The 27,488-nt window shown below is 39.4% G+C and overlaps 1 protein-coding gene across 3 annotated transcripts in view; it reads right to left on the bottom strand.

Annotated features, from left to right (window-relative positions):
* LOC111143327 (sorting nexin 7) overlaps window positions 1-24,620 on the bottom strand; it is a 96,699-nt gene extending 72,079 nt beyond the window's left edge. For 2 of the 3 annotated variants that reach the window (XM_022496995.1, XM_022496994.1), the window contains exon 1: window positions 24,426-24,608. In XM_022496995.1, coding sequence (XP_022352703.1) covers window positions 24,426-24,605 — 180 coding nt within the window. In that variant the 5' untranslated portion in view covers window positions 24,606-24,608. Of the gene's footprint in view, window positions 1-24,425 lie in introns of all 3 variants that reach the window. The other variant, XM_022496993.1, reaches the window with a different exon arrangement.
* Window positions 24,621-27,488: the final 2,868 nt, after the last annotated feature.

Below are 27,488 nucleotides of genomic sequence, written 5' to 3'. Positions count from 1 at the left end.
CCAGCCCTCTTCCCTCAGCTGGCCGCCAGGATGCTGGCAGCAATGTGTAAAATTCCACACAGCGATCGGAGGGTTCCTCTTCCTTCACCATTCCGAGAAAAGACTAACTGTTGCAGTCCCTGAAGCATTAGCCAGGTCTCTGCCTAATTACCCTGCAGTGAAGCCCCTACCGTACATGCTGAAAATCTCCTCCACTTTTTATTACCTGATGTAGAGACTACAAAATTATCTAAATACGCAGAAAGCCTCTGATGTGGAAGACTCACAAACAAACAGGGGACAGGAAGCAGTTAGAGAACAGAACGCTTACAAAAAATAGGTGAAATCATCAGAGATAAGAATGATATCTAATTCATGAATAAAAACAGGAGCTATATTCTTAAAAAATTCAGAGAACAGCAGCAAGACAATAAAAAAGGAGGCTCATGAAAATTGAAATATGATAATAAGATAACAACTCAACAGGAAGTTTGAAAGCTAGAAGTCAAGAACTAAGCTGAATTACAAGAACAAGAGATGGAAAAGAAGAAGGAAGTGTTTTTAAAAATTAAAGGATCCAGGCAGGCAGTGCCTTAATAAAACTAACTCCATAAAATGAAGAAGGAAAAAATGGGCTTCAAACTGAAGTGTTTCCAGGCTGACAGGGCCTCTCATACCTCCTCAAAATGAATGGGGCCTTGGTGGGGTGGGATGTGTCCTGCAACCATCCACTACTGTGACACTTCATAGTAGATCTTAGCTTCCAGAGGGAATATAAATAGGTAAAATACAACAGGACTCTCAGGAATAAGAATGGCTCCAGATTTCTCAATGGTATACAGGAAATTAAATGACAATAAAACATCTTCCTAATTTTGAGAGAATATTTTCTACCTAGAACTCTATATAGCCAGGCAAATTGTCATTCAAGTATACACATAGATTAAAACCATCTCAGATATAAAGGATACCCAAAACTGACTTCCCATGCACCCATTCTTTGGAAGCTTCTTTAACTTTCCAAAATAAGGGCACAGAGCAAGAAGAAATAGGATCTAGGGGGTGCCTGGGTGGCTCAGTCAGTTGAGCATCCAACTCTCGGTTTTGGCTCAGGTCATGATGTCAGGGTTGTGGGATCAAGCCCAGCATAAGGCTCTGTGCTCAGCAGAGAGTCTGCTTGATATTCTCTCTCTCCCTCTCCCTTTGCTCCTCCCCTATCCTTCAAATAAATAAATAAATCTTAAAAAAAAAAAAAAAGAAGAAGAAGAAGAAACAATCTAAAAGCAGCAGACTCAACAGAAAAGAACCAGAAGAAATTCCTCGAATGAGTGTGAAGGAATGTTCCAGATTGATAGCTTTGCAGCAGAACTAGAGAAATTGTATATAGACCTGGTCAGAAAGACACCTCCTTGTCACCAGGGAGGCAAGGAGATGAAGAATGGAAAAAGAATGAAGGAAGAGAGGGAAGAAGGAAGGAGGGACAGAAGGAAAGACCAGAGGAGTGAGCAAAGGAAGGAAGAAAAAAAAAAAAAAAGATGGAAGGAAGAAAAAGGAAGGGAGAGGAGAGGGAGGGAGGGGAAAAAAAGAAAAGAGAAAGAGAGGGAGGGAGGAAGAAGGAGAGAGGGAGGTGACAGAATATGTGATATGTTTAAACATAATGAGAGGAAGCATGTCATGTTAGATTCTGTAAATGAACTGAGATGGGTGCAGAGAAGCCAAGATGGGCAAAAAGCAAGAGTGAGGGATAAAGAAGGAGAGGAAGTGAATGAATGAAGGAATAAATGAATGATGAACTCTCAAGAAAGCAAAAGATGTACAAGAATGAAAATGTAATCCTAGTTCACTATATGGCTTGACTGTGAACACCCACAAATTATTCTTAATCCTGAATTTAACTTAAAATGGTGATATAATTATACTGATCAGAAGAAAAATACAGGTACTGTGTATGTTTGAGAGGAAGAGACATTGCTTATAAAATAGCTTCAAAAATTCAACTCCTCTGATGGAAAAAAGGAAGATGAGCAACTGTTCCAGACTGAAGAAGACAGAAGAAACATAATAGCTAAATACAACATGTGATTTTGAATTGGATTCCATACTAAAGAAGGAGAACCTTTGCTTTTTTCTCTCTGAACTATGTTAATGGGACAAATGGAGAAATATGAAAGGGTCTGTGGATTAGAATGTAGTATTGTGTCAATATCAGTTTCCTGATTTGGCTATGTATACTGTACTTTGGTAGGAGAGTGTCCCTGTTTTCAAAAAATATATGCAGGCCAATTCAGGAGTAATAAAATATCAGGTCTTCAATGTATTCAACTAACTCAGAGAGAGAGAGAAAGGAAAATTGTGCAAAGGCAGTCATTGGGAAATCTAGGTTCTTTGTGGTATTCTTGCAACTTTTCTCCCAGTTTGAAATTATTTCAAAATAAAAAGTATATTTATAGTTTTAAAAAGTCAAATAATTCTACAAAGCTTAAAATAAGACAAAGCAAATTAAAATTTAAAAGCAGCTTCCCATGCTCCAGAATTGCTATTCCCAGTTCACACTCTTCAGAAGTAAATGCAGAACTCTATTAGCTGTTTTTGTTCCTTGTTACATTCTTTATTTCAAAATAGCACATATATTCCTCTTTTTTTTTTTTTTAATTTTGACATTATCACTAGGTTTCCTCCTAAGGAGAATAAAGAGTATTTATTTACTCGATTAACTATATAAGTATAGACTCACAGATTCCTATGTTATTCAATAGGCTATAATCCATTAATGTCATAATTTATTTTGATGGTAAGTGTCCATGACCTGCCTAGTGGGACCCCCTAGTGGCATCTGTGTGTTTTTGATTTGTCTTCATTATTCCTTGAGCACTGTACATAACATAACTTCACAGAACAATATGTTTCAGGTTTATCTTATATTTTCCTTGACCCAGCTATGGAATCAGACATTTCTCCAAGAAACTCTAGTTCCTTCTAGAGGAAACTAGAATTTGGAAACCAAGATGTGAATGATAGGAAATATATGTATAATACACATACACATAGACACACATGCAATACACATCTGGATCTAGAGATATACAGATAGAAAGTAAATACTATGAGTTCACACCAATACCTCCAGTTACAATTTGACACCATTTGACTGTTCCGGCCTTACCTCTTTCCATGTTTGTAACTCTTTTCTCCAGCAGAGACAAGCCTGGCTCCCAGTATCCTGAAGATATTTATTAATGCTCAATCCCCCTACATGTAACCAATCTTCCAACCAGGCCAACTGTCTCCTCAGCCCTGACCCCATGAACCAAGGCAGTCTTGTTCTCATTCACAACCACACTGGTTCCCTCCTCAGCCCCAAAGCCACTGGCTACTTCCTTGGACATACTGTCTCCTCAGGCACTATCAATAGTTTGTTTTTAAAGAAAGGGCTGCATGTTATTTTTTAATAAAATGAAACAAAAGGATAACATGCAGTAAATTCTACAAGTAATGTTTTACTCATATGCAAACATAAAACTAAACAGTATCAATATGACATTTGAGTTATTTCTTCAGTAGTAAAAATGACATGTTTCCAACTCTCTGCTTTCTCTTTTAGATACTACTTTTTTCCTCCAAAATTAAAAATATGTATAGATGTTAGAATAAAAAATTTTGTCTGTTGTTATGAACAGATTAAATTTAACCAACACACTTAAAGATGAATTCAGCAACAAAGTCTACCATAACTTAGCAACAGAGTTAGCCAGTCCTAAATGGAAAAAAAAAAATAATAAATAATTACAAAGGAGGCTCAAACGTGACTTCTAGTCCTTTCTCTACCACTGACTGAGCAAATAACTTTGAACAATTAATTCAGCCTTTCAAGGTTAAATTAAGGACCTGGAGTTGAAAATTTGCAAAATCTCTCTCACCTCAAAGGCTAAAACAGTACAACTTCTAAATTTATTAATATATAAAAATGTAGCAAAACCCCAATATTTTAAGACAAGGAATGCTTTTGTAGTACTAGGAATGAAAAAAAGACTGAAATCATAATACTGACTTATTTTCCCCCTGAAAACAAATCAACTTAAATCCTTTTGAAGCATCAGTAATATCCACAGCACTATTCTTAAGGCTTTTCCCACACAAAAAGTTAGTTCTGTGAACTATAATACAGCATTTGGGTAACCCCTCAATGCAATAATACAATAGATATTATGGTAAGACACACCAGTTGAAGAGGTAAGAACAATAAGGTTTGTTTAAATTAAGAAGGTTCAGGTTGCTGTGATTACAAAATGATTTGTGAAAGGAAAACCACTTGGACATGATTTAGACCAAGGAATAGACATGTAACAGTTGTATTAATGAGACACAAAATAAGAGACAATAAATAACTTGCCATAAAGTTTAGCAAAATAAATTATGGTATATCCCTATTAATAGACTAGAATAAAGTCTATCCATGTGATAGAACACAATAAAGTGATTAAAAGTAATATTCTAGAAGTAATTTAGAATACAGTATATTGGAAAAAGGGTCACAGTATATTATTAAAAGAAAATAACAGGATATAAAATTTGTGTACAATTAGATTCTTGGGTGTGTATGTGTGTTTATGTGTGTTTAAGACAGAGAGGGTAGGAGAGAAAAAGCGTGAGAGACAGAGGATACAAACTTATAAGCTATACCAAAAAAGTTAACAGAATTTATTTCAGGTATTGGGATGGTTGTTGAGTTTAATATTTTTCTATGAGTTTCTGCATTTCCAGATTCTAAAATAAACATTTACTGAGAAAAATATTAAAATTGTTAATGTCAACACTGTGTATATGTTCAGAGGCAGTAAGAACTACTGTAATAAGTTAAAACAATTGTCTAGAGCCATTTGGGCAAATGACCCTGGATGACATTTGATTTTTTTTCTTAATTGATCAAAGTTGCTTAATTAAATAGGAAATTTTAAAATGCCTGGGATCACATGGAAATTGGATTGTCAAGATAAATTATGGAATGCTAACACAATGGAACACTAAGGAGTCATTAAAAATGTAATTTAGAGGTTCCAAATAAATATGCAGTCAGCAGGTACAAAAATATCTCTGTATAGTATATATTGTATATAATTCAGCCACTTCACTACATTAAGTATCTGTTTTTGCAATCCAAAGATTTTCATTCTTCTGGAAAATGGTGAAAAGCAAAAATAGTGCTTAGCGAAGGCTCTGCAGCCAGCCCTGAGAAAGGCAGGGTGCACCCCATGCAGTAAGAGTGGCGTCACCAAGCTCCTTCCCCAGGAACTACACTCAGCATCGCGGCATCAAACTCCACAGCTTGAACTGTGTCTGTGAACATCTGTGCTTTATCCCCATTTATTTTGTGCATCCATTAGCAAAATGCGTCCTAAGGTGCCAGAAAAGCCTAAGAGAGGTTGTGTTTTGGGTCTGGGAAGGCTTAAAAAATTTTTCCATATAGATTAATGATAACTGCTTCTTCGCTTTAATCCATTTCAGCTTACAAAAGATTTCGTAGGAATGCTCTACTTTCAGATGGGGGAGGGGTCCTGTAGTAGCTTTTTAAGCTGACAAATTTTAATTTGACAGGCACACGTACTTTAAATTTCCCTGACACTGCACACAACCATGTGCTTTGGTATTCTTTGTAGTCACCCTCTTAACTCACCACAACCCACTTCTTATACCTACTACATAATTTAGCATTCTATTTCTTCTGCTTAAAATGCATCCTTTTGTAGAGCGGGAAAGATCTGCATGAATTTACAAAGGCTCACAATTCCAATGAGCATAGTGTGGTGTCAAAAATATGCTTCGATATCGAGCAAAGGAAGAAAATTACAGGCTGAAATTTAGCAACATCCAAGATTCAGTAGAAGGATTTAAATTACTATGAGTCACTCAAAAACATTCTTAAAACCTCAATAAAACTGACTATCCAAAGAGTTTTATATTCACTTCAGAAAAGGGGAAAGAAAATATAATGACAATGTTTAAAAGATTTACATTTGGACATGAATAAGAGAAGAAAATAAGTGTTTGAGAAGATCCAAAGAAGCAATTAACCAAAAAAGCCCTCCATTTAACCTTTTGTGGTGGATGCTTTTTAGGAGAAATGGATCATTAAAATTTGTTCTTTCCAAACAAAGGTCTCACCTCCACAATAATGTCTGCTTCTTTCTCTCATTAGTTATCTCTCTTTCTCTTTTTTCTCTCCCTGTCCCCCTCCTTGAACTTTATTTATATGTCCATTCATTCTTAGCATTTGGATAGATATCCATTATCTACTGGTCTTCTAGACAATGAAAGGACACCATTTAATTTTCTTTCTTCAAGAGATTAAAGCAGAAGGGAAATGATCTGTGTGGTAGATCTCGACTTCTTAAATAACACTGAATACCCTTCTGATAGCTAGCATAGTGAAGACACACAGGCACACAAACACCAAAATCCTGGGATGGTTTCAAGCCCAGATGTGAACATGATATATAATGTGTAACAGTGAAGCCGGATTATTGTAAGAAGTCATTGTCCTCTACCTTTATTCCAAACCAACACATCCATCATGAGAGAAACCACTTAAATGACTTTACTTAGTTAAATGGACATTAGAATTGTGTTAGCATGACACTGAAATTTATTGACACAACCAATTACAAATTAAGTGTAAGTCTTCCTTGTTGCTACATTTGGTTTAGAATAAGCATTTGTTATGGGTTAAATTCTGTCCTTCCAAAATTCATATGTTGAAGAGACCTAACACCTCATATCTCAGAGTGTGATCTTATTTGGAGATAGGGTCTTTACAGAGGTTTATTAAGCCAAAATGTGGCCACTGGGGCAGGCTCTTATGCAACATGACCTACCCGTGTCTTTATAAAATGAACGAAGTTAGACACAGAGACATGTATAGAGGAAAGACAATGTTGAGAAACATGAGGAGAAGACAGCCATCTACAAGCCAGGTGGAGAGGGCTGGAACAGATTCCTTCCTCACTGCTCTCGGAAAGAACCAACCCCACTGACACATGCACTTCAGACTTCTAGCTTCCAGAACTGAAAAAGATAAATTAATGTCTCTTGTTTCAGACCGTTTGTCTACGGTCCTTTGTTACAGTAGCCCTGGCAAACTGATAGCATTTCTTTCATTTTTCTTTTTTTAAATTTATTTGACAGATAGAAATCACAAGTAAGCCGAGAGACAGGAGAGAGGAGGAAGCAGGCCCCCTGCTGAGCAGAGCCCAATGCAGGGGCTCCATCCCAGGACGCTGGGATCGGGAACTGAGCTGAAGGCAGAGGCTTTAACCCACTGAGCCACCCAGGCGCCCCACCCAGGCATCCACTGACCCACCCAGGCGCCCACTGACAGCATTTCTATACACAGAGTTGCACACAATAAAAATTTAAGGAAGCAAGGGTGGAATGGTAGGAAGTGGGGAATGGTATGATTACTGCATTTCATCCTTGCTCCATTCCTTCATTTTCTTACAGGTTAACAATCAGCTCCAGGAGTTTCTGAGAAATGCTTTTGCCTCCCTCCTTCAATGATCTTGGATGGTTCCAAGGTTCTACTATGGATATAAATAAAAAACAACCCTGAATTTTAAAACAAACAATGGCCTGCCAATATTTGAGTACTCAGGAGATAAACACCAAAAGAAACAGGTTAAAAGGTGAGAGATGACTTTTCTAAAAGGTGTCCTTCCTGAATATTTCCCACTAAAAGGCTACTTGGAAACATCTCATAAATATAACATGAATTACTCTTATAATACTAAATCATATCCACCATCTGTGCACAAACAGCTATTTTCTTTTTACAAGTAGAGGGGGAAAAAATCAATGTGAGAAGTGTGATAAATCAGAAGAGTGGCATGAAAAGGCCACGCAAATAAAATTTGCTGATGCACAAGAAACACACACACCAAGAGACATCTGGTAAAAAAAAGCAACTTAAAGTGGAAGGAGTTTGAGAAACTGTGTTACGAGGGACACTCATCCTGATGGGCCTAAATTTAGACTTACCAGCTGTGTTTTGGTTTACAGCTCCTTCCAATATGCCTGCTTATAATAATAATAAAAAATCAGAAAGGCCTTCTGCGGAACACTGTTGAAAATGTGATTGGGGGAAAAGCCAGCCCATGTCATGTTCTATAAAGGGGCATACAACACTCTAATCTTATTTGACATAATTTCCAGGGCTATGTAGGATATATCCCCTTGTATGCATATACGATAATTGATTTATCCACTTTTCTGTTTCTAGCATTTCTATTTTCTAACATTGTTGCCTTGAATGTACTTGGACTTCCTCAGGTTTTGTGAACTATAAAGCTATATACTAATCATGTAACTTTTCACATCATTCTATCTGACATAACATTTCCCTCTGTCCACCCCTCCCCAAAACATGGTATATTAAAAGTATCTGTAGTCAGGCAGAGAGGTCATATCTCACCTTAGATCACAGAGGATTAAGGAGAGGATAAAAAAAAAAAGGAATAATTGTGATATATACATCATCTGCTTGAAGACTTTGTATGAATATCTTAGGTAAACCTTACTACAACCCTGTTGAGTATGTTCTAATCCCCCCTCCACTTTCTTTTTTTAAACCAGATAGCAATACTCATGATTTTTGACTTCACAATAGTGAGAAAGTGACACACTATCAGTAGAAACCATACTTTGATTTTGAATTTTTATTTTTTCTTGGGCCAGCGATACACACACAGTACAATACTCTTTCATACTGCTGGACAGTAGTGTTCCAGTTAGCCACAAGATCGTGAGGGTAAACAGCCAAGACACTTAACACCATGCTATACACATAAAATCAATCTATTTTTCACTTTCAGGACAGTATTCAGCAAATTCAGTATCTCAGGTGAATGAGATATTCACCACTTTATTATAAAATAGGCTTTGTGTTAGATGATTTTGTCCAACTCTAGGCTAATGTAAATATTCTGATCATGTTTAAGGTAGGCTAGGCTAGTTATGATGTTTGGTAGGTTAGTTGTATTCAATGTATTTCAACTCACAATATTTTCAATTTACCCCATCATATGATATAACCCCATCATAAGTGAAGGAAGATCTGTATATTTTTTTGTACATATGAAAATACTCTATAGTAAAAAATCACTTAAAAACTTATGGAGGGGGAGCACCTGGGTGGCTCAGTCTGTTAAGTGTTTGTCTTCAGCTCTGGTCATGATCCCAGGGTCCTGGAATGGAGCCTTGTGTCAGGCTCCCTGCTCAGCAAGAAGTATGCTTCTCGCCCATGCCTCGTCCCCTTCACTTGTGCTAGCTTCCTTGCTCACTCTTTCAAATAAATAAATAAAATCTTAACAAAAAAAGTTATAAAAGGTGTACTAATATAGGATAAGGTTATATTTTTGGATTACTGAAAACTAGTAATTTTCTTTTAAAGTCTTCTCATAAAACTTAGAAATAAAAATAAAGTTCCGTTGACAGTTTGTAGGTAGGCAAAAGTAAGTAAGTTCCAGATTTTTAGCATATGTATTATTTTAAGGGCTTTTTAATACTCAGGCACATACACACACACACACACACACACACACACACATACACACAAATTGATGTTTTTATTCACCTCAGTAAATATCACTGCATACGTAAGCTACGACAGGTAAATAAAAAGTAAAATGTTAAGGTTAAAAGACAGGCAAGGCTCCCACATGGTGTGTTCTCCAAACCACTGGTACAGTTCTACGTATGCTTCACGAATATGTCATGTTACTGCATGCCAAAGATATTTAAAGCCCTTAATGTTAAATCCACAAATGACAAGTCTACTAAACTTGCCTTAAAATGAGTTTGGGGTACTGGATACACATGTTAAGCACAGTATCAGCCAATTAGAATCAGACCAGAATAGGTAGAATATCAACCAGAATAGGTAGAATAACTACCTATTCTAGATTCAGTGACGACTAAGTAGGAGAGGGGCAAACCAGGAAAAAGAATTACTCTGACCAGAACTGAAGAAATTGAAAATAAGTTCTATGGGCAGACGACACTGCAGACCCAACTTAGGAATGTAATAAAATTAAAAAGAAATAAATGAATAAATAAATAAATAAATAAAAATGGTCCCTCAGGAGCACAGCCAACTGACTGTACACTTTAACGGGCATGACTAAAATGGATTCTGACATACAGTAAATTTTAACTACCCTCCTTAACCAAAGTTTCATCTTTGTAGATGGTTTCTAGGGAAAAGGTTGAGTTGTCCTGGTATCAGCCACACCAACAACATTAAAAGCATTCCTAAGAGCCTTAATATATACTTATAATATATCAAGAAAACTAGTAGATAGTTAAAACAGCTGTACCAGGAATATTCTTTTCCTCTAACACTTTCAAATAACATGACAAATACTACATACCATGAGTCATTCAACTGGGGAGCTATATCCACACACAAGGCACACTTTAGAGACATTGAGGGTTTGGTTCCAGACAGCCCAAATAAAGGGAATATTGCAATAAAGTGATTCAAATGAATTTTTTAGTTTCCCAATACATAGAAAAGTCATGTTTACACTAAACAGTAGTCTACTGAGTGTGCAATAGCATTATGTCTAGAAAATGTACAGTCCATATAGCTTAATTACCAAACACTTCTTTGCTAAAAAATGCTGACCATCATCAGAGCTTTTAGTGAGTTGTAATGTTTTCGCGGGCAGAGGGTTTTGCCTCAATGTTGATGGCTGCTGACTGACCAGGGTGGTGGCTGCTGGAGGCTGGAGTGGCTGTGACAATTTCTTAAAATAAGACAATACTGAAATTTACTGCAAATATTGACTCTTCCTTTAACAAATGATTTCTCTGCAGAGTGTGATGCTGTTTGAAGCATTTTACCTAGAGCAGAACTTCTTTCACAATTGGAGTCAGTCCTCTCAAGCCCGCTGCTGCTTTTATCAACGAAGTGTGTGTCATATTCTAAATCCTCTGTTGTCATTTCAACCATCTTCACAGCATCTTCACCAGGAGTAGAGTCCAGCTCAGGAAACCACTGTCTTTGCTCATCCGTAAGAAGCAGCCCCTGAGCTATGAACATTCGATCAGGAGATCACAGCCATGCAGTCACATGTTCAGGCTCCCCTGCTGCTTTTAGTCCTCTCGCTGTTTCCACCACATCTGCTGTTCTGCCTCCACTGGAGTCCTGAGACCGCCAAGTCACCCATGAGGGCTGGGATCAACTTCTTGCAGACTCCTGTTCATGATGACATTGTGACCTCACCATGGCAGCTACAGTCTTATGAAATGTATTTCCTAAATAATAAGGCTTAAGGAGTAGAAATCACTCGTTGATCCACAGGCTGCAAGATGGATGTTGTGTTAGCAGGCGTGAGAACAACAGTAATCCCATTATCCATCTCCATCAGAGCTCCCAGGTGACCAGGTGCATTGTCAGTGAGCAGTCAGATTTTGAAAAGAATCTTTCTTCTGAGAAGGAGGCCTCAATAGTGGGCTTAAAATATTGGGTAAACCATGTTGTAAACAGATGTCTCATCATCCGGGCTCCTTTGTTCCATTTATGGGGCACAGGCAGAGTAGATTTTTAATTCTTAAGGGCTCTCGGATTTTCAGAATGGTAAATGAGCACTGGCTTCGACTTATAAAGTCACCAGCTGCACAAGCCCCTAACAGCAGAGTCAGCCCATCTTTTGGATCTTTGAAGCCAGGCGTTGACTTCGGTCTAGCTATGAAAGTCGTAGCGGGATCTTCTTCCAATAGAAAACTGTTGCTTCTGGGGTGCCTGGGTGGCTCAGTTGGTTAAGCGACTGCCTTCAGCTCAGGTCATGATCCTGGAGTCCCGGGATCAAGTCCTGTATCAGGCTCCCAGCTCCACGGGGAGTCTGCTTCTCCCTCTGATCTTCTCCTCTCTCATGCTCTCTCTCACTCTCTCTCTCTCAAATAAATAAATAAAATCTTAAAAAAAAAAAACAAAACCTGTTTCTTCTACATTGAAAATACGTTGTTTAGTGTAGCCACCTTCATTAATGAGCTAAGCTAGACCCTGCAGATACTTTGTTGCGGTGTCTCCATCAGCACCTGTGGCTTCACCTTGCACGTTTATATGATGGAGATGGTTTCTTTCCTTAAACCTCACTAACCAACCTCTGCTAGGTTCTAGCTTTTCTTCTGCAGCTTCCTCTTCCTCACGTCTCTCAGCCTTCACAGAACTGAAGAGTTAGGGCCTGGCTCTGGCTTAGGCTTGGGGTTAAGGGAATATTGTGGCTGGTTTCTAGACCACTAAAATTCTCTCCATATCAGTAATAAGACTGTTTCATTTTTTATCATTCACATGTTTACTGGAGTAGGACTTTAAATTTCCTTTAAGAACTTCTCCTTTGCATTCAGAGCTTGGCTGTTTGATGCAAGAGGCATAGGTTTTGGAATATCTTGACTTTCGACATGCTTCTTTGTTAAGCTTAATCATTTCTAGCTTTTCATTTAAAGTGAGAGACATGTGCCTCTTCCTTTCACTTTAACACTTAGAGGCTACTGTAGGGTTATTCATTGGCCTAATTTCGATATTGATGTGTCTCAGGAAATAGGGGGGCTCAAGGAAAAGGAAAGTGATAGGGGAATGACCAGTCAGTGGAGCAGCCAGAACATGCACAACATTTATGTATTCATTTCCCCATCTCCTATGGGTGTTGTTCCTGGAACCCCAAAACAAATTACAACAATAACATAAAAAATCACTGCTAACAGGTTAGTAACAAATATAATAATGCTTAAAAAGTTTGAAATATTGCAAGAATTTTCAAAATGTGACACAGAGGCACAAAGTAAGCAAATACTGTTAGGAAAATGGTGCCAAGAGAGTTGCTTGACACAGGGCTACTACAAATTTTCAATTGGTAAAAAATACAGTATTTGCAAATCCTGCAGTAGAGGAAAGAACAATAAAATGAGCAAGCCTATAATATAGCATTTAAGAGACAATGCCCCAATTCTGGTAGCACTCTCAATAATAACTAAAAACCATATAGTAACAAATATATTTGTGAGTCTCTGAACATCTCATTACAAATTGCAAAACGGATGAACCTACAACTTAAAAACATTAATCTTAAATGTAGCAAATACTGAAATTTTCTAAGGGACAGGGACCGTGCCTTAGCACCATACACTTACATTACTTCATTTAATCCTGCCAACAACATGATGGGAAATAAGTGCAATTATCATCATCTGTATCTTATAGATAAACTTGTAGCATAGGGATCATAATAATTCTCCCCAAATCACTTATCTCAACTGGTAGAGCCAAGACTCAATCACCACTACCATCACCACCAGCCAAATGCACACACAAAAAGCACCCAGTGTAGAAGATTTACTTCATTTTGCAAATGTTCACTGAATGTCAACCATGTGTCAGGCACTGGTTGGGGCTACAAAAGCAGCCAAGATGGCATGCTTCCTGGCTCTTATGAAGCTTATACTTTAGTTAAGTGGGAGGGTTGGAGATAATAAACAAGTAAACATAGAGAATGAAACAGGAAAATCCCAGATTTGAGTAAGTATTAATAAACAAGTTTACAAATTCCAAAATAAAAGTGTGTGTGTTGGGGGGGGGGTTCCTGGGATTAAAGGTTAAGGAAGGGAGAAAGAGGAATGTTTCTGATAAAGCTGTCAGGGAATGTGTATTTCAGGATGTAATATTGAAAAGGAGCCAGGAGCACCTGGGTGGCTCAGTGGTTAAGCCTCTGCCTTCAGCTCAGGTGATGATGTTAGGGTCCTAGGATTGAGCCCCACATTGGGCTCGCTGCTTAACAGGAAGCCTGCTTCTCCATCTCCCACTCCCCCTGCTTGGGTTCCCTTTCTCGCTGTGCCTCTCTCTGTTAAATAAATTTTTAAAAATCTTACAAAAAAAAAAAAAAAGAGGAGCCAGTCACGAAAAGACACTCAGGGAAAAGGATTCCAATCTGGAGAATCAATGAGGCCTATGACAGGAAAGGACTCGGAATGTTGGAGTGACCAGAAAGGTGGTAAATGGTGGGAACACAGGCTTTGGTGAAGGTATAAACAACAAAAAACTCACTTTAACATTTACTGTGTCAGAATTGTAACTATTCACATTTTTTATTTATAGGTTTTGAAAAAAGGGAGGGGAGCACTCCATGATAAAGACCTGTTCCACCAAAAAATCCCAAAGTGACACATCTGTTGTACAACTAGAGGTTTTTAAGGATCTGTATGGTCTTACTCAGACTATCATGAGCAGTAGCCAATTGGAGATTATTAATCATGACTAATGCTTTTCTATTTGTCTCAGTTATGCTCCTTACCTAGTGAAAACGTTTCTTTTTTGTATTCAATACCCTATGGGGAAGAAAAAACGTTTTTCCTTATTCAGAGAGGTCCACCCTGCCATTTGCCTCTAGCTTTGCCGCAAGACCACTGTAGGAGATAGTATGATTATTCCCAGTGGCCCTCTGTCTCCCTAGGAGAGGATTATATCTCTTGGTTAACTGCCAGGTAACTCTCAGTGCCTCCTTATGGAAGGAAAATAGCTTCCCACCGCAATGGATTTGCTCAGTGACTTAGTTTGGATAATGGCATGTGTCTGGGCAGATTTGGGAGCCATTACCTGTTTTTACCAGTGCTCCTATTTTTTTCCCTCTGCCAGAGGAATCACACGTCCCAGTTAGGGGTCTTTCCTTCTGTCTTGATCCCAGAATGAAGAAGACATGTGAAAGAGACTCAAAACGTGGAATACACTTATAGCTCAGTTACAGTTGACAGATTCATGAAAAAGAAATAAGACTTTATTGTAGGTAAGTCACTGAGATCTTGTTGCTTATATTACAGCATAATTAGTGAAAGCTGATGAAAATATTATTCAATGTTCAATTAGATTAAATATATATTTATATATGTGTGTAGTAACACACACACACACACACACACACACACACACACACAACTTTCTCAAAGTTAGTGCAGAAAACAAATTAGGGATTTTTTTTCCCCAATTTTGAAGATTCTTATCCAAAGAGTTTATCATTTGTTTTTGATAACACGTAATAATGTTTTCATTTCAATATTAAACAGGATTTCTAATCCTAACATTTCATTTCAAATGATTAAGCTCTGTTTTTCATTTTAAAATAAAAACTTTATTTCTTATACCAAAAAATTAGAGCCATGACTAAAAAATAATAAAATTACAGGAAAAATGAACCTAAAAATATTATGTTAATTAAATGAAAGAAACCAGACACAAAGACCACATATTGTCTGATTCCATTTATATGAAATTTCCTGAAAAGGCAAATTTGTAGAGACAGAAATAATAGATTAGAGGTTGTCCATGGCTGAGAGTGAAAACAGAGATTAATTATAAATGACGTGATGGATTTTGGGGGGGATATAAAAATGTTCCCAAACTTGTTTACAGGGATGGTTATGCCACTCAGTAAATTTAATTAAAAAAAAAATCACTTCTGGGTGAAGTTTATAGTATATAAATTATACCTCAGTAAAGTTATTTTAAAAAGTAAAAAAGAGTATTCCATACCATAGCATTTTCAAAATAAAAACATATATATAAGCATACATATAATTATTTCAGTTTTAATTTTAAAAACTATTGGTTTAACCCTCTGTTCTGTGCATTTTACTGATTTTTATGTCAGTATTTGTTAATAAATTTGATTTCCTGACTATCCTTTTTTATTAGTACTATAGGTAACAACACTGTGTTATCCAGCATGATTGGTATATGCAGTATCAGTTAATAAAACACTCCATTTAAAACAGAAAATCCTTCAAGTATATAACTTTTTACTTGTTTATTGAGAAAACTTTAATATACATTCCTAAAATGAGTAACTATGAAAGTTTACTTTAGCTTCTAGTCTTATATCCTGTTTGGAAAGTGTGGGATACAAATAAATATTAAAATAAAATAAATTTTGAACACTACAACCACATAGCTATTGAATCTGTGTTTCTTTTTGATCACACTAGCCATTTGTAAAAATGTAGGAGGTTAGCAGTTAAGAGTTAATACTAGAGCATCCTATCAGAACCTCAAGGATGCAGAAATAAAATTGCACCTTTAAAACTCAATAAAACATTTTTTAGAGTATATTATGTTCAAATCTGATGCCCTTTAACATCATTTTCCCAAAACATTTTAATAATATTCCCCATTGTCACAGATCAATAAATAAATACTGTTGCCTGCATAAAAAACTTTCGTAAAGGTTCTCATGGATTTTATTTTTCTTTTCACTATACAACATCCAATCCCCTTTCCAAATATAACATTGGCTATAGTTTCTGCTAGTGTTTATCCCTTTCTGGCCCTGCCATGTCCAGCCTGCACATCTACTCTGCGAGTACCTAATATGCACTATTTCATTCCTTTCCTGCCGTAATTAGTTTCCATTGCTTGCAACCAAGCTTTTTGATTGAGATAGGTGCTATTAGCTCTAAAAGTTATTTTTTCCTAGTAAAAAAAGGTTCTTAAGTGATTCCCTTGGGGTTTTGAGGGGGTTTTGTTGTTGTTTTGTTTTGTTTTGTTCTTGCTTTATTTTGGTTTGCTTTGCATTTATTTCTTCTAATAAAATTCAAAAAGGAGATTTTGTCCAGGGTTGACATTCAACATAGCTCTGTGTCATCTAGCAATAACATTTACTCACCATTTATTAAGACCAATTTGTTTTAATTCTATTTGGTTTAGTATCCTGATAGGAAGGACCAACACAATACAAATTGAATTTACTGAAAACAGATCATTAGCAAATTACCGTAATGATTGGGTCTATACACAAGAAAAAAGTCATAGGCCATATCATTCGATAACACATTTATCCTATAAATAAAGTTCCTACTCCCCTACCATGAAGAAGTTTAATCTATTGGAAATAGACAAGCAATCAAGATTTTACAGATGAGAAATAAATACCTATTCATAAGGTAATGTAGTAAGTATTACAAGATTCAGAACAGCATTATGGGAAGCACAGAGTGGAGAAATTAATTCTAGCTGAAGAATGAAGAAGCTCTTAGGTAAGAGGTAGTTTTACATTAGGCCATAAGGAATAAAAAGGAATTTGCTTTGTCAACCCAACAATAACAACACAGAGGTAGAAAAATTCGAAGCAAGCTCATGTAGTGGCAAGTGAACCAACCTAGATCAGTACTTCTAGAACAGTACTTCCAAACTGTAAGGTGCATACAAATCAATGCAGACTCCTGGTAACGTACAATACAGATTGATTCATTTGGTCTGGGAAGTGGGTTCTGAGACTGCAATGCTAATGAGCTCCCAGGTGATACAACAGACTCACAGACTCGGACTCAGATGACCAAGGTTGCAGAGGACAGAGTGGTGAGGTAGGAGAGCTGCAGGCAGCCTGATCACGCGTCTTGAATGCAAAATGCGACCGTATGATTAGAACTCTGTGCTCTGGAAACGTCAGTGTGGTTGTGAGCATACGGGATAGACTAGAGACAGAAGATAAGAAGACTGAGACTTTATGAGACTATTATGAGACTATTTTAATGGTTCTCAGAAGTAACTGTGTAACAACTTTCTGTTCTGGGAACAGAAAGAAGGCATGGATACTGAAGATACCAAGAAGATAAACTGATGGGGACTTCTTAGGTATGTCGGACACATGGAGAGTGAGTGGAAGGGATAGACAGAAAGTAACACTAAGCATTTTATCCTGGCTTTCTAAGGAGTTGTCGCATCATTAGCAGAGATTTAAATGGAAACCATAACCAATGTGGGAAGAGAAGTATAAAAACTAGGGAATGGAAGAAGATAATGTGATTTGGGAATTAAGTTGAAGAGACAAGTAGGACCATCTAATTAAGACTTCCCACTACTATTGTAGTTAAATTTAGCATAAGTTAAAATTCTGCATGTAACAGCCTCTTAATAGTGCAAAGGGACAGTCCGATCACCACACCCTCTTCTCTGGGACAGTCAGTCATCCAGCTTGTGCTCAAACATTTTTAGTGACAGAATTCATGACCATGCTGAGTAATCCTTTTCCTTTTGGAACCTTCACTTAGAAAATTCTTCCATAAACGGACCCAAAACTTGTCTCCTCATATTTTTGACCTAGCAATTCTAGTTCCATCCTTCAAAACTACAACCATCTAATCAACCTAGATCATAACAGCTCTTCATAAAGAATTAACCCAAGTCTTTTCTGAGCCAAACTACTTTTTGCGTTTCCCCAGCCTTTCTTCATAGGCCATGGTTGCCAAAACATATCATCAGTGAAACCCCTTTGTTTATTCTCCCTCACAAGGGCAAAAGTGTGGCAAGACTGTTTCCAGGGCAGCCCTCCCCACTGCTCACACAAGTGGAAAACAGTGTAGATGGATCCAAGCCCTCTTTTTGCTGAGCCCAGACAAGATCTCAGGCTCAATCTCAACACAGCATTCCAAAGAATCAATAACAAGGGACTGGCATCTGCAGATGAGACAACATCCCTTTGACATTTTCATATAATTGATTCCCCTTTAAAATACAGAGGACGCAGGGCACCTGGGTGGCACAGTGGGTTGGGTTCTGACTCTTGGTTTTGGCTCAGGTCATGGTCTAGGGGGTCATGGGACTGAGGCCCACATCTGGCTCTTTGTTCCCCTCTCCCTCTGCCCCTCCTGCTTGTGCGTATATGCTTGCTCTTTCTCTCTCTCTAAAATAAATAAACACATTTTAAAAATAAAATACAGAGAGTTTCATACAGGGATGAAACTTTGGGAGTGGCATGGACAATTCAGAGTACAGTACAATTAATATTTCACACTTGAAAATATGGTACTTATTTAGATTCAGTATCACGTCATTTTTGTACATTGATCTTTCAGTCCCTGAAAACCATTAGGAATGTTTATGCATAGAATGGTCCCATACAAGGTCTCCCTTATTTCAACTTATTTTGAAATTTCATTATTTATTTAAATTCTATTGTCGACCATCTATGCTCTCTCATAAGGAGAACCTGAGGATTTTTTATCTTCTTTCTACTTCACTCCACCTCCTCCTCTGGAAGGAATGTAAGAGTACTTAACATATAAGAGGGCTATGATGGTCGATGGTGGAACCTCTAGTGGAAAGAATATAAACTTCCTAGATCAGGCCTACTTTCCTTTGCTTTATGGGTTCGTCTTTTTTTAACCATCAAAATAAGACCCACGGATGCAGAATCAGTATATGGATGGGGAAAGGAGAACACATGACCTGACTACTGGAATCCCACATTCTAGATTTTAAGTGAGCTGGACAGTTGGGCATATACACACAAATATTCACACACATTCATAGATGCTGGCATACTGTATACTCACACACAACATATACATACATGCATGTTCATGCATGCACACATTAGACACATATGTATACACGTGTGTGTGCCTATGTTGTGTACAATGCAAGTGTGTATTTTATATACTTCAATGTAGATCACCAAGGGAACTATTCATTCATTCAAGAATACTTCTTAAGTAACCATAAGTCAAGCTTGTAATGAAATAGCGATTTGTTTAGACTTCTACTGCTCAAACTGATAGCCACTAGCCACAGACAGCTACTTATATTTCAATGTAAATTAATTCAACACAATGAAAAGATCAGTTCCTCAGATGTACTAGCCACATTTCACACACTCAAAAGCCACATGTGGCTAGTGGCTGCTGCAGTAGGCACCTGTGTACAGCTATCAACAGTCAACAGTGTTTACTAAAGGCCACCAACTATTCGCAAGCTCTTTACATACAGTAACTCATTTAATTTTCATATTTATTATCTGCCCTCATTTTACAGATGAAGAATCTGAGGCATTGAGAGGTTAAGTAATTTGCCCAAGGAAACAAAGCCACGAAGCGGCGGAGCCAGGATTTCAAACAGACATTTCTTACGTATCAGCTCCGAACAGTACAGTGTCCCACTGGGCAAAGCACAGCCTGCACGGCGGCCTTTGATCATCCGGCCCTGGAAGCTGCACTTCCACCAGACTTACTGGTTAGGCAGTCATAACCTCAGCCAGATTCAAGGAGGGGGCAGAGATCCCACCTCTTGTTAGGAAGGCGGCAGGTCACTGTATAGAAGAGCATATGCGACAGGGGATAGAGATGTGGCTATCTTTATCCAAAGCTACTTGCCACACTTTGGTACTATGTATTGTGCTAGTTAGTCTTTTTACCCCCAATCTCCCAGCTCCCACCATCTCCTCTCACTGTGGATGACATCACCTGAGCTGCTTTGGGAGGGTGGGTGGGAGGGGGTAACAAGCAGGAGATCCAAGAGCAGCAGAAGAGGAGCTCAGGGAATATATGATTTCTTTCTTGCTCTGGCGCCACGTTTCTGGCAGGGGTACTCCTCTACAGACACCTCTCTGTACTTACAGCTCCCGTGGAGTGCTGGCCCCTTCTCTACAGGTCCAGTTCTCCCTGGATTCCAGCAACACTGTAATATAGTAACACTCTCTTCCCACTAAACTCTGGGTGCCAATGGCTTTTTTGCCTCTGCAAGTTTCTCAGTAGTTCAGTATACCTTGTTTGTTCCTGAACCCTGTCCCAAATCCTGTTAAGAAGTTCTTCATTAAACACTCTTCATTTAAGTCATTAGAGAGAATTATGATTCTTAACAGGGCCATGACTGATACAGACACACAATAGGAACTCAACAGAGACTGTGAAGGGAACAAATATGAAAAATTAATAACTAAACTTCCAATATCTTCCACTAAGTATCTGACATAATTGTTGAATAGTACAATTATGTCCCTCTATCATAATGTCAAGATTGACAGAGATCAATATATATAGGAGCTGGCTGTCTCAACAACTAAATTCTATTATTCTTTTGAAAATAACCTTTTTCACAAAAATGATTCAAAAGCATTGTTCAAATAAACATACTTGTTATATTTCTGACTGATCACCATACTATTTTCTATCATTGTTACAAAACCAGATCACCTCTTTCTTTTCATAGTGTTTATAAACAAAATACTAAATAGTTTATAGGTTTGATAGTTTTGCTGAAGATTGAAATTAAGCTTGCCTATACCTTCCAGAACTTCTTTTTTGTCCATTATATTAAAAAAGAATTTTTTTTTCTTAGTTTTGTTGCACCATGCCTACAATCCCTATCCCTTCAAACATGACTAGTGGTGATGAGGTTAATTATATCTGTAAATCACTTGTTTATACTAGATGATACAGATCTCATTTTATGGTCTCGAATACCTTTTAAAAAGACCAATAACAGGATCTATCATTTACCCAGTACCAGATAGGTACTGTACTGCTTCACTGTGACCTAGTTACCTTTGCTACGTTTCAGTTGCTCCTCCTTCTACACATTACAGTATTTTATAAAAAGAAAGACTAGGGGCGCCTGGGTGGCTCAGTGGGTTAAGCCTCTGCCTCCGGCTCAGGTCATGATCTCAGGGTCCTGGGATCGACCCCCACATCGCGCTCTCTGCTCAGAGGGGAGCCTGCTTCCCCCTCTCTCTCTGCCTGCCTCTCTGCCTACTTGTGATCTCTGTCTGTCAAATAAATAAATAAAATCTTTAAAAAATAAATAAAGACTATTTTATTTTAACATATTATTTTCAAAAAAGAACTTTTTTCCTTTTTTTTTTTTTAATAGAAACCAGACTCTCTTCTCTAAATTTTTTACAAGCCACACGTCATTTTGGCCCAGTCTTAACACTATTCTTACACTACTGTTATAATTTTTTTTCCTTTTTCTTTTTTCTGTTTTTGAATCATTGGTCATGTTTCCCTACCTTCTACCATCTATATTTACTCTTTTAAGTCAATATCCTCTGCATTCCCTACAGTCTCCTGAGATTTGGTATCATTTTCCTCCTACTGGATTACCTGAAAACTCCAAACAATACTTTGTTTTGTTTTGCATCTCTCCTGATTTATATTGCCATTTAGAGTTTCTGTCACATCTTCCACCTGGACTCCAAGACTGACAGCAAGAACTGAATCATGTCTTTCTTTTTTCCAGACACTCAGCACAATATCTTACATAAAAGTATTTCACATGTATTTGCCATGCACTTATAAGGTACTGTAAGAAGAAAAGAATTAATAATAAGCCAAAGATTCTACTCTTTAAAAAGCTTCTGGAGGGGATTATGATGATAGACATTCAGAAATAATCTAAGGGAATAAGACAAATGTAGCCTGAATATTAAAGTTGTTGGTCTGAAAGTACTAGAGGGTAGCAATAGTATCCTTTATAAGTAATTGTTTCAGGTACCCCTGGGTAAACTGTGGATCAGTGGGAGAGTTCTACAGAGCAGCAGGCTAGAAAGGGCGTGGTAGAGAGAGCAGGCCAAAAGGAGAGGACTTTCTTAAATCTGCTTGTCTAACTAACTGTGGTTGATAGTTGTAAAATCCAACTTATAAGCAGGCAGCTAACTTAAAATTTTTCCAAGTACTCTTTTCAGACTTAATCAACATTACATATATACCTTAATCTACATGGCCAGTCTCTATAAACGTGGTTCTTAACTTTCTTCCAAGTGTCCAACACAGGTAGTTTTAAAGCACGAACAGGTGGGGTAGATCCAGGTGTATGGAGTTGAAGCTGACATACTTTTAAAAAGAATCCAAACTTACAAAACAAAATTAAATAGAAAAACAAATGCCAATTTAAAATGAGAAAAGAAATCTCAACAACTCTTCTGAGCCTTGGAGATCTAGAGGCCTTTCTTCTGAGATAGCTTTAGACAATTTACCAGAAATGCTAACTTAGAAATGCTTCTGGTAGCGATCTGCCATTCCCTTCCCACCTAGAACATCCACAATTCCCAGTAACTCTCAACATTTCCAGAGGCCTAAGCCCATAAACATCTGAAGCTCCCATTCCACAAGCTTCATCTTAGATCTGCCTCTGGGCAAGGAGCTCATTAAGACAATGATTCTTAAGAGGGGACTGGGACACTTAGAATCTGGGGAAAGACAGAGTCAGACTGGGTTGAAACAATCCTAGATGATTCTGATACACAACTGCCACTCCCAACCAACCATCTCCCTCCCCCATGCTGGAAGTTTCACAATGCAGAACCCTACACTAATATGCAAAGACTAATGGTATCTTAGAAGGCAACGGGAAGGATAGGCCAATTGTCCCGGATCTGAACATAAAGTATATGTGGAATATAAAACGGCAGTATTAATTTTTTTACAAGTGAACATAAAATAATTCCATTGTTTAACAATGTAAACACATTGAAAGGTCAAATAACTTTCTCAAGAGCACAAAACTGTTACTCTGTCTGAACATCGAGAATCTGATAGCGCCCACCATTTCATTTAACCCTAAAGGGAGAAAGGAGTTTTACACACTCCTCTCCGGGGTCACAGTATGCTTGTTCACTTTGTAACTTCAGTTTGCTCTCCCAGAAAATAACACTAGTTAGGAAGGTCGCTTTCCCTAACACCTCAAGGTAACATTTAACTACTGCACAGGCTTCTTAGTAATTAATACATTGTTCTCATCTGGAGTGTTCTACCAGCAGCAATATTAAAAAACTGGGTTGACATTTTAACAGCCCTCTAAGAAAGGTGTTTTTCTTTTCCAAAAAGAAATCACAACCACCAGTCTACAGGCACCACAAGTCTACCACTAAACCCGAGTGAATTTCTCTCCAACTCTACTGCAAGTTAGGAGGGCCCTTTGGTCCTGGATTTTCCCGGGGAAAGGAAAACGAAAGCGGCTGGCGGTGCGTTGGGGGGCAATAGATCACTGAAAAATCCTCAACTCCGCGGCCGAGGAGCTTCCTGCCGGACACAGGACCGGTTTGCTCTTGAAGAGGGGACTCCCTTGCCACCTGGTCTCACTGGGCGCAAGGCTCACCCCCGGTGTCAATCAGTTCAGTCTTAAACCCACAATCAGTACCACTAAATCAGGAATAATTTCTCTAGACTAATCTCTCTCCCCGAATTCTGGGCTGGCTGCGTTCGAAAAGAAGCGGCTAGGGAGGGGCACTCTCGGGCCACCGCCTCCCGCGCTTGGAAACTGTCCGGATGAGGTGTCCGCGTCAGACAAGGAAGGAGAAAGAGAAAAAATTGGACAAAATCACAACTTTGCCGACTCCACAAAGCCACGGCCGTGCAGAATGGAAGGTCAAAGTGCAGAGGAGGGCGCGCCTGCGGTTCGGGGCCCGGCCGGGACGCAGCCCCGAGTGCGGCGAGCTGCCTGCCGGGGTTGGGTGGCCGGGGAGACCCCACCCACCTCCAGCTCGGAGCCTCCGCCGAGGCTGGGCGAGCGCGCTGGGAGCGGCTGCCGCACCACGGTGCCAACTCCCGGAGTTGACTTGGAACTTTCCCGGGACGGCCGCCGCCGCCGCCGCCGCCGCCGCCGCCGCCGCCGCCGCCGCCGCCGCCGCCGCCCTCACCTTACTGAACACCTCCAGGTCGTCCTCGTCCTCGTCCAGATCCAGCACTTCGGCCTGCAGCAGGGCAGAAGAGCCGCTGCCGCCCAGGAGGGGGGCGTCGACCCCCGGGTTCTCCCCCGTAGCGCCCCCAGCCGGGAGGCCGGAGGAGCGCGCCTGAGATGCCAGGCGGTCGCCCTCCATCCCGACAGTGCGCGCCCGGCCCGCCGCGGCTGCCAGCCCGGCTCCCCCGAGCGTGCCCATTGGCTCCCGCGCATCCTGCACCTCCCCGGCCGGCCCCGCTCCAGCCCCTCGCCCGCTGCGCAGACGCGGAACTGGCGGGGCCAGCGCGGGGCCGCCTCGTCCCCACCTGGCTCGCGGCCTGCTGGAGACGCGGGAGTGCGGCTCGTGGGCCCTGGCGAGGGTGGGGAAAGGGCCGCTGTCCGCCGGAGGAAAGCCGAGCGCGCGAAGGTAGGAGGAGGGCGTCCTCTCCTGCCCTGGCTCGGGGACGGCCGAGCGTGGGTTTCCGCGGGGGCGGGGGGTCTGGGCAGAAGCGACAGAGCGAACCGTCAACTTCGGGGGATCCACAAGGAGGCTGGAAGGCAGCCGACCCATCCCTCCGAGAGAAAAAGCCAGTACTGTATTTCCCGTATTTTAAATGGTTGTCTTTCTTCTTGGTTGTGGTTTTGGAGTCCGTCTTTTACCAAGGCTAATGCAAAAATAAAAGACTTGAAAAGCTCCCTTCTGTTTTTGTAATTGATTTTTGACCCAGTGACCGGACTGTGTGGTCATCTCACTGTCAAGCCAGGGAAGTTGTATTTAAAAACTATTTTCAGCCACTTTCAAATGTGCCCTACTTCTGGACGTCTTCCTCAAGTTAATGAGCAGAAACGTGTCTAAGAGCCGAGGACAGCGAGCAGGACGGGACTTGGCCACCAAGAAATACTCTTCAAACTTTGCGCTGTCAATGCCAAGCTATAATTAGTTTTTCACTGCTTATTATTTTTTTTTCAAAAAAATAAGTTTAAAAAAAAAAGGAAAATCGAACACAAATTGATATATTTTGGGACTATCTTCATGTTTTATTATTTACCTCCTCTCAGTCCCAGCCAGCTCATTTCTCCATTGGTCCTGGAAAGAATGTCTAATAAGTTTGCCCGTAGGCAGGGAGGAGGCTAAGTCAGACTTGACTCCTGGCCAAATATTTAACCCAATGTTTAGAGTTCTTAATAAAATTGAAAGATAGATTTAATATTTGGAGAAATAGAGCTTTTCTCTACTACTGATTAGAGGACATGGCCTTAATTTTATGTTACTTCTTAACCATTCAGATGTACCTCCCATTGCTTTCAGTTCACATATGCACTTCATAAGTCAGGCTGGTCAGCTGCCCTGTGAATATATAGTCTTCCTACACTTTTTGGTTCCCAGAATACCATCTCCTATTCATCCTTCAGGAATTAACAAATAAAGAGTTCCATCTCTTTCTGGAAGACTTTCCAAGTTAACACTGCCTGTTCCCAATTTAGCATTTAATTTTATGCCATTTTATAGGTTGTATTTATTTCATGTAAATGCCTTATATTTCTTAGCAAACTCCCACATTTTAAGGTTGGGGATCACATTATTTATTAATAAGCCACAGTATCAGATATACTTGCTTAAAAAGGCTCTGTGCTGATGTCTAAAAGGAATACAAGTTATTAAAAGACCTTTTATTTCCTCTCTAAGCTCATTCTGGCCAGTGAGAGATTCAAGGTTTTCTAACTGCAGTCTGAACCAGGAAATGCTTAAGGATACCATGACTCACACAACTGCCAGAAAGCATAGAGACAGGCTCAGAAAATGGGCAGAACAAACTGGGACTACACAGGTTGAATCACAGCCAAAATTATGCCGCAGAACTCATGGCAGACCCTGCTGCCACCTTTGCTGATCCCTGGATGCCACAGAGAAGTACCCCTGCTATTACTTCCACAAAAATGCCCCACAGTCCTCTCTCCAGTGTTAATAGTTCTAGTATCAAAAGCCTGGAGGAAAGATCTGCTTGGCCCACCTGGCCAAATCCCCAAAGATTTCTTTTTCTTTTTTTTTTAAAGATTTTATTTATTTGTCAGAGAGAGTGAGCACAGGCAGACTAAGAGTGGAGGCAGAGACAGAGGGAGAAGCAGACTCCCTGCTGAGCAAGGAGCCTGATGGACTCGATCCCAGGATGCCGGGATCATGACCTGAGCCGAAAGCAGCCGCTTAACCAACTGAGCCACCCAGGCGTCCCTCCCCAGAGATTTCTAAGGCAAAGAATTTTCTAAACATAGAAAGGCTATATTGATGCTGGTCAGGAGGAAAAAAAGAACAAAAAATCCCTACCACCAGAATTCATTCCTTTGACTGCCAAACATTAATATCATATTTCTTCACGTACTTTCTCCCCCCCCACCCATATCTATTCCTGCAGAATATAGTTCAGCTATGCCTCAAGCACTTGGGAGAATAGTCCTTAAGTCCCCAAAGGAAGAAAACCCAAACCTATCCATGACTGGTACAGCTCCAAGTCTAATATGTCTATTCCTCCTCCAGTTCTACAATCCTGTTGATATTTTGCAACTTACAGACTAAAATTTTGAATTTAATTACCAGCGTGCCATGCCTGCTTATTCAATGGCATGGAAAAATCCTAAACTGCCACACAACAGTCTATACTTCCCATTAAATAGGATCATCACTGGGTTCTTTAATGGAAGAATTCTTATTTGGGTACCAAAGCCTATAAACCAGCATGCTTCAAAATTTTAAGTACAGGTGTAATATTAAGAGGAAGTCTACCCAGTCCTTCCCTTGGTTCCTAGACTCTTTTTCTGATTATAGGATAAACAGTATCATATATTAAATTTTGTTTCTTAGAACATACACCTTGTCAAAAACCTTCCTCTCTCTCATCCTTTCCAGTTGGGATCTCCTGAGGCCATAATCAAGTCTTTAATATTACATTCAGCCATCCATAAAGTTAGCTGTTTCTGGTAAGGGGATTCATGATACGACAGGTCACCCCTTGGATATTACCCAATGGCTTTGCTTTTTTTGCTGGAA

Source organism: Enhydra lutris, unplaced genomic scaffold, assembly GCF_002288905.1.
Source record: "Enhydra lutris kenyoni isolate GAN:26980312 unplaced genomic scaffold, ASM228890v2 scaffoldscaffold9, whole genome shotgun sequence".
Classification (NCBI taxonomy): Eukaryota; Metazoa; Chordata; class Mammalia; order Carnivora; family Mustelidae; genus Enhydra; species Enhydra lutris.
This window is presented reverse-complemented; position numbering and strand designations above follow the sequence as displayed.